This window comes from Vigna radiata, unplaced genomic scaffold, assembly GCF_000741045.1.
Source record: "Vigna radiata var. radiata cultivar VC1973A unplaced genomic scaffold, Vradiata_ver6 scaffold_95, whole genome shotgun sequence".
Lineage (NCBI taxonomy): Eukaryota > Viridiplantae > Streptophyta > Magnoliopsida > Fabales > Fabaceae > Vigna > Vigna radiata.
Window position 1 is genome coordinate 1,241,238 of NW_014543114.1, and position 8,552 is coordinate 1,249,789.

The following is an 8,552-nucleotide window of genomic DNA, read 5'->3' on the forward strand; positions in this document are numbered from 1 at the left end:
TTACATGAAAGTTAAGGCCTAAGAGTCCTTTGGGAAAACGATACTCGGACTTACCCGTTTATATTACTTGATAACGATCTGGTACACTTGCCAGGGACTTAACAATAGGCTTCTTTTTACACCAAGAAGGGGGGGGGGTGAATTGGTGTTGATTCAAAATTAAAATCTTTTCGCAATCTTGGTATGAAAAATTCAAAGCTTTTGATCTTTCCTTGAAATACAAGTTATTGAAAATGTAATGCAGCGGAAAAACGCAGTTGACTGCCTAGCAGATATAGTCGACTGGAAAATAAAGACTGTAGGGATCAGAAAATTCAAACACTGTGTTTGTACTGGTTCAGCCAACAATCCCCACATCCAATGTCCTTCCAACCCAGGAAGCAAATGCACTATAATGGTTGTGGTTTTTACAACAAGGAATTTATAGAAGCACCATGCAAAAACCCAAAACCAAATATAGCTACACACATAAAACCAGAATTGCAGCAAGAATCCCCTCTCCTACAATCTGCACCCACGTCGAACAATCCTCAACGTGTCACCAACACTTTTCACCGGATGCCAAGCCTATCACAGCAGACTTCACAGGTTGCCAAGCCTTCAATAAAAAATCAGCAGTCTTTCGCAGGATGCCAAGCCTATCAAGATCAACCCAAAAGCACCTCTCTGTGCGGATATTGATCAAACTGTGAGAACGATGACTTCTCCTTCTGAATTCCTCTCAAGCAAGATCACCACCGTCTTCTTGGAGAATTCTTGGAGCTTCTAACGAATTCAATCTGAAACAGGAAAGTGAAAATGTCAGATCACAAAAGTCACAGAACAATTCGCGTTTTGTCTATTTATAGTTTTCTGTTTCATCAGATTGATTCATAGTCAAATAACCTACTAATAGAGTCGACTGTATTAAAACATTGTCAACATAAAGGTTCCTCAGTCAACAAAATTAAGACTCATTTATTACAGTTGACCAAGTCATACAGTTTTAAGTAACTTATGAAATTATAGTTGTTGGAGCTTGTAGACTTAACAGAATTTCAAACAGAACAACAACACAGTCGAATATGCATATCACAATATCGACTGACACATGAAAAATCACTTTGAAATTCTTTCAACTAAAAATCTCACACAATACTTGTTCACAAAATCTGTACAAAGATTTTAGCATAATCGAATCCATTAACACTGTATTCGACTGGACTAGAACTTTGTCACAACACATATAAGTTCAAAAGGTGCTTGTGATCTTTTCTTTCAGAAATGAGTAATGATTAAAAATATTTTATCTCACATTTCAATACAAGCATGTTCCACAAATATAACACAGAATCAAGCATAGGAACATACAATGTAATTCAATTAAAACATGTTCAACAGATATGACAAACTTTACAGAATAAGAACATGTAATACTGGAACAAATGCATTGTTATTAAGCACTGAGTTGTCATCATCAAAAACCAGTTTGATATAGAGTTTGTGTTGTCAACAATCTCAACAATCTCCCCCTTTTTTGATGATGCAACCCCATGATTAATAAGTCAACCATGTTTGTACAGTTCCACAGCATACAGAGTCAAACATATATATCAGAAACAATTACACAGTTACTCTGCATATTCAGCAAAAATATCAAGCAGATAAAGTATGATGCAGCAACTCACCCCATATAAACTTGCTCTCATACACTCATGTAATACTCTCCCCCTTTGTGCATTAACAAAAAAGGAAAGCTCAGATATTTATGCAGTTTTTTAAAAAACAACAGAGATGTATCAAAAAGATCTGCAATGTATGAAGTACAATGATGCTCTCAAAATCACAAGTTCATCACAAGACAATGTAAACTCCCCCTGGAATATAAATGTGTGATGAAACAATGTGTAATACAATGATACTCCCCCTGTCATTATGCATGATTTTCAAAAACAATTTGATTGAACAATGCAGAGTATGACAGTGTAAGCAACAGATTAAGCACAAATTTGTATCATAGTCAAACTATCAATCCATATATATATGCAATGATACAAATATCAACAATATCATAATATTATCTCAATTTGAATTTTTAACATGAAAATATAAGAGATAATAACATAATAATGATGATTTAAGCAAACAGTAAAGATAAAATCAAATTCCAAAATTGGAATTGTTAACCCATATAGATGCAGTCGAATGCATTGAATCATCAGTCGAATGCATTGCTTTGTAGTTGTTGAATTCTAGATGTAAATCTTCAATGCAATGTCCTTCCTGCAAAACCTTTCAAAAAGCCTTTTCCAGATGAAGCATAGTGGTTAAGCAAGAATAAAATAGTATCAAAACAGAAGTCAATGTATGTAGATGCATGACAGTTCAAGCATAGTTGACTTCAATCAGAACAAAGTCGAATAGATCATTTTACACTATTATCATATAGAATCCCCAATTCATTTCAAATCGTAAAAAACCTTTCTTTATTCAGAGGTTTTGTAAAGATATCAGCCCACTGATGTAGTGTATCAACATATTCAATTTTGATTTCACCCCTGTTTATGTGATCTCTAATGAAATGATGTCTTATCTCAATATGCTTAGTTTTTGAGTGCAAGATTGGATTCTTAGTCAAATTTATAGCACTAGTACTATCACACTTCAAAGGAATGTTGTCTATCCTAATGCCATAAGCCTCTAATTGACTCTTTATCCAAAGAGACTGTGCACAACAACTTCCCGCTGCTATGTACTCCGCTTCTGTGGTGGACAGAGCCACATAAGCCTGTTTCTTCGAGTTCCAAGAGATTAAAGATGAACCTAGTAAATGACATGTTCCACTAGTACTTTTCCTGTCCAATTTACAACCACCAAAATTTGAATCACTATACCCGGTTAGAAACATATTTGTTCCATTTGGATACCACAGACCAAGATTTTTAGTACCTTTGAGGTACTTTAAAATTCTTTTAACAACTGTGAGATGTGACTCTTTAGGATCAGATTGAAATCTAGCATAGAGACAAAGGCTATGCATGATGTCAGTCCTACTGACAGTAAGATAAAGTAATGATCCGATCATACCTCGATACATTTTTTGATCAACACTTTTACTAGTCTCGTCTAGATCCAAGTAGTAGTTAGTAGCCATTGGAGTAGTAGCATCTTTGCAGTCCAGCATCTGAAATCTTTTCAACAGATCATTGCAGTATTTTGACTGATGAATGAATATGCCATCTATGGTTTGTTTCACTTGCAGACCAAGGAAGTATGTTAGCTCTCCCATCATGGACATCTCAAATTCTTCCTGCATAACCTTTGAAAATTCTTTGCACAACATAGAATTAGTGGAACCAAAGATAATATCATCAACATAAATTTGTACATAAAGTTTATCCTTATTTGAGCTTTTGATGAAAAGGGTGGAATCAATTTTTCCTCTTGAGTATCCTTTCTTTACAAGAAATTCACTTAATCTTTCATACCATGACCGTGGTGCTTGCTTTAATCCGTATAAGGCTTTCTTCAGTTTGTATACATGACTAGGGTATTCAAAGTCTTCGAAACCAGGTGGCTGCTCAACATATACTTCTTCCTTAATATATCCATTTAAAAAGCCACTTTTCACATCCATTTGATAGAGCTTGAATTTCATTGTGGACGCAATTGCTAGAAGTATTCTAATAGCTTCTAATCTTGCTACCGGAGCATATGTCTCATCATAGTCGATTCCTTCTTCTTGACAGTAGCCTTTTGCAACTAACCTTGCCTTGTTCTTTTAATTTCCCCTGAATCATCCATCTTGTTGCAGAAAACCCATTTTGTACCAATTACTTGTAGATCAGGTTTTCGAGGTACCAGTTCCCACACATTGTTCCTTGTGAACTAATTCAGTTCCTCTTGCATTGCAATCATCCAATTTTCATCACTCAATGCTTCCTCAACTTTCTTGGGTTCAATTTTGGACACAAAGGCAACGTTCATGCAGTACTAGTTTAGTTGTCTCCTTGTGGATACTCCTCTTGACATGTCACCAATCACATTCTCAGCTGAGACATTTCTTGGTACTTTCCATGTTTTAATCGACTCAGCTTTAGGAGATTCGACTTGCTCTGCCTCATCTTCTTTCTCAGTAGCTTCTTCAGGGTCTTCTTCATCTGCTGTGTTCTCATCTTCTTCAGCAGAATTCATGACTTGTTTAGAATGATTTGGAGTCATCATAAACTCATCAAATGCAACATGAATTGACTCCTCCACATTCATAGTTCTCTTATTATATACCCAATATGCCTTGCTGTTCAGGGAATACCCTATAAAGATTGCTTCGTCAGCTTTGGAATCAAATTTCCCAAGATTTTCTTTGCCATTATTCAATACAAAACACTTGCTTCCAAATATTCTCAGGTGTGAAATATTTGGTTTTCTTCCTTTCAGCAATTCATATGGTGTCAATTTCAGTATAGACCTGATGATTGTCCTATTCAGTACATAACAAGCTGTGCTCACCGCGTCTGTCCAAAAATACTTTGGCATATCCCTATCATTCAACATTGATCTTGCCAATTCTTCAAGTGCTCTATTTTTCCTTTCCACCACTCCATTTTGTTGTGGTGTTCTGGGTGCTGAGAAGTTATGAGTAATTCCCATTTCGGCCAAATATTCATCAAAATTCTTATTTTGAAATTCTCCTCCATGGTCTCTTCGGATAACCTTGATCTTAAGATCCATATCGTTCTGAATGGCAGCAGTAAATCGTTTGAAGACTTTAAGTGCATCCTTTTTAGCTTCAATGAAGAAGGTCCAAGTATATCTTGAATAGTCATCCACAATAACTAGCCCGTATGAATTACCTCCAAGACTCTTTCCTTTGGATGGTCCAAATAGATCCATGTGAAGCAACTGCAGAGGTCTTTTTGTTGACATTTCACTTTTACTCTTGAATGGTTGTTTGGTTAACTTTCCCTTTTGACAAGCATCACATAGCCTGTCAGTTTTGAACTGAATCTTAGGCAAGCCATTTACCATTTTCTTAGAGACAAGCTTATTTAATTGACTCATACTAATGTGAGCCAATCTCTTGTGGCATAGCCATACATCTTCTTCTGTGGTCATCAGGCATACAATGGATTCGAATGCATTATCTGTAAAGTCGATTAAGTAGATATTTTTCACCCTTTTTCCCACAAGTAGTAACTCATTTGTTGTTCCATTGCTGATCAGACAGTATTTGGGTTCAAAAGTGATCTTCAATCCCTTGTAGCATAGCTGACTGATGCTGAGCAAATTGTGCTTTAACCCTTCAACAAGCAAAACATTTTTAATTTTATAAGATGAAGGAGTTTTTATTTTACCTATACCTATAATTCTTCCTTTGTTGTTATCACCATATGTGACATGACCAGCAACTTTATATGAAATTTCTAAGAATTTTGTAGGATCTCCAGTCATAGGTCTCGAACACCCGCTGTCAAGATACCATGTAGGACTTTTGAAATGTTGTTCCAGATCGGGTTTGACTATTCTGGATTTTACCATCATGATCAGTTCTTCTTCCTTCTCGGCTTTCTTGGCATCAGCAAAATGATCTTAATTATTCATCTTTTTCAAGAACTTTGTAAACTTGCTTCTTAACAAGGTTGTCTTCTGCATTTTTGAACATGATTCTTCATCATTGGTTATCTTGCATTCCAAGTTACTTGTTTCAAAGTTTTCAAAGAATCCATCAGTTACAAATTTAAACTTGAAATTACAAGGAGCAGATGCAATATCAATTCTAAAATCATAAGCTTTTTTTTGAATGCGAAACAGAAGCCATCCCCAGGTTTTACAGTCGAATGGAATAAAAACAGAGTCGACTGAATTTTCAAATATCTTATGAAAACCAGCTCTGGTGCCAATTGTTATGAAACAGGTAGGTTTATTTTTACACCAAGAGGGGGGGGGGTGAATTGGTGTTGATTCAAAATTAAAATGTTTTCGCAATCTTGGTATGAAAAATTCAAAGCATTTGATATTTCCTTGAAATGCAAGTTATTGAAAATGTAATGCAGCGGAAAAACGTAGTTGACTGCCTAGCAAATATAGTCGACTAGAACATAAAGAGTGTAGAGATCAAAAAATTCAAACACTGTGTGATGAGTCGATATTTTATTGACTGCACTTAGTTTATTGTACTGAATTTAATCAAGGAATTGTGCTTAATTGTCCGGTATTTTCCCGTTTTTCCTAATTGTGCTTAATTTGACCGGAAATTCGAATTTTAATTAATTTGAATTTTCTGAGCTAATTATTTGCATTATTATTTTCAGGGAAAATTTTGGAAATATAATTTGGGACATATTGAGAGTTGTCACACAATTCAAGACTCTTCTCAAAAGAATTGTACACAAAAAGAAGAGCAATTTGGAAATTTTATCCTTTGAGCTTATGGATAGGGGTGCTTTAACGGAAAATGGGGGTGGCATATAGAAAAAGAAGTTGCTGTCACTAAAGCAATTTTTGGAGAAGCATTTTGGCTTTTCTTTGAGGAAGTTCAGCAGCCCACGTTAACTTTGCACCTCCAGAGGTTTCCAGCCTTCACGGCCCAAGTGGCAACTCCACGGCCCAAAGCCATTTCACGTCCACTTAGCAGCAGCATCTTGAGGCACCGGTTGGAATTAAAAAGAAAGAAGCAAGCTGCAACCTCCTTCACGTTTTGGACAGCACCACGTTTTGGTTGCAGCACTCCACGTAGCAGTTGCACCTTCATGCCATGCAACAACCTCACGGCCCACATTGACACACGTCTAGAGGAGCATTCACGCTGCAGCTTCGGGCCTTAAAAAGAGGAGACCAGCATTGGAAAATTGGGTGCAGCAAGCAACGTGCAGCAGCTTCTTGAAGAGGTGCAGATGGAAACGTCCAGCGGAGTATCCAGCTTCAATCGGCCCAAGGCTATCACACTGCACACGGAAACAACCTTCATCCAGCACCCTGCTGCACATCCAAATCTATTCATGACCCACATAAAATCACCTCACGGCCCAGCTTCTGCTGACAGCAGCACGTGGTTGCAACATCTAGCTTCACATGGCCCATCAACGAATTGCATTCTGCAGCATCCAAAACAGCTACACTCACGGGCTTCATACTCCGCGTTGCAGCAACTTGGAAGCATCATGGCCCACATAAAATCACATCCAGCAACACATCTTCAAGACACGGCCCACGAAAGCTGCAGTCCAGCTTGAGTAGCTTACGGTGCAGTTAAAGAAAAGCTGAAAGCATCACGGCCCAAGCATCATCTCTCTCCTTGCACACAACACTCTCGTCCAGCCTTCAGCTGCAGTCAATACACAAGCCAAAAGCAAATGGAGGTGCAGCTCACAGAAACAGCAACACTTCGGCCCAAAGACAGCAACAGCTGCTTCGGTCCAGCACGTTGAAGAGAAGAATTGGCAGCAGTGCAGCAGCTAGGTGTGTTCAGCTCGTGATTCACGTACAACAGCTACCACCATGCACACGTTCAACACGGCCCATAACCAAAAGGAAGAATCCAGCAGCTTGGTTGTAGATCTTGATTGACAGCACGGTGCAGAACGAAAGAAACCATGCTTCTCGGCCCAGCAGCAGCCCATGGAATTCAAGTGTCTTTCATGTAGGGCACTGTGACATTAGGAGAGGAGGTCTCGGGATTGATTTCCCGGAGCCGCCACTCACGCTGGTGAGATAGAGATTCCTGAGAGTAAAAAAAAATGGAGGGAGACGTTGCTTGATAGTTGGATGATTTCTACATGCTGATCCTCATTTCATTTTAATTGGGTCATAGTGATTTATTTAAGTATTTTTCATCTTTATTGTAGAAGCGGTGAAACAGGGAGATTCTATTTCATTTTCTTTGCATTTGTTTGGAATCTTTGCATTTGTTTGGAAGCAGTGCTGGAACGCCTCTTAATTCTCATTGAATGATTTAGCTTTTGCATTGATTAAGTTAAAGTTGTTACTTAGTGATGTGACGGAAGAGGCACACGGTTTTATTTATTTTGGTTTTATTATACATGTTTCATTTAGATGCTGCACGTTTTCAATTTAAGACAAGGCACGGGTTTTATTATTTGGAGGAAGTGTGATGTTATTTATTAAAGTCTTGCATTTAATTTCTTAGATTTTCCATTTATGGGTTACTTTCTTTATTTCTTGCCATTCTAATGTCTCATTGTCTTATTTTGTGATTTTAATTGTTTAGTTGTTTAGCATGGTTAATCTTGAATTTATTTTCTTGCATTGTTCTTGTGATTTTAATTTTTACCGTTGCATTGTTTAGTTTAATGTTTTCATGCACTTAATGTTTTCAATTTTATGCGGTCGTATTTAATTTTTGCTTTTAATTTCGTCAATTACATTCACAAAATATTTCAAACCCCCCCACTGTGTTAGACCTGATTACCGAACCGCAGTTGGTCCTTGAGAGACGACCTAGGAGTCACTCCCTAGCTATACTGCATTTCTTATTATGCAATCAAATTTGTATGGGCCGCGGCACCCATCAAATTTTGGCGCCGTTGCCGGGGATCAACGGTTCGGTTTTAGGT

The 8,552-nt window shown here is 37.5% G+C and overlaps 1 protein-coding gene across 1 annotated transcript; it reads right to left on the bottom strand.

Annotated features, from left to right (window-relative positions):
• Window positions 1–2,443: 2,443 nt before the first annotated feature.
• Window positions 2,444–3,637, bottom strand: LOC106753033 (uncharacterized mitochondrial protein AtMg00810-like). Its single transcript, XM_014634813.1, has one exon. The coding sequence runs from the start codon at window positions 3,635–3,637 to the stop codon at window positions 2,444–2,446; it is 1,194 nt and encodes a 397-aa protein (XP_014490299.1).
• Window positions 3,638–8,552: the final 4,915 nt, after the last annotated feature.

Coding starts and splice junctions, on each gene's coding strand:
- LOC106753033 (XM_014634813.1), bottom strand. CDS start 3,637: ATGAAATTCAAGCTCTATCAAATGGATGTGAAAAGTGGCTTTTTAAAT.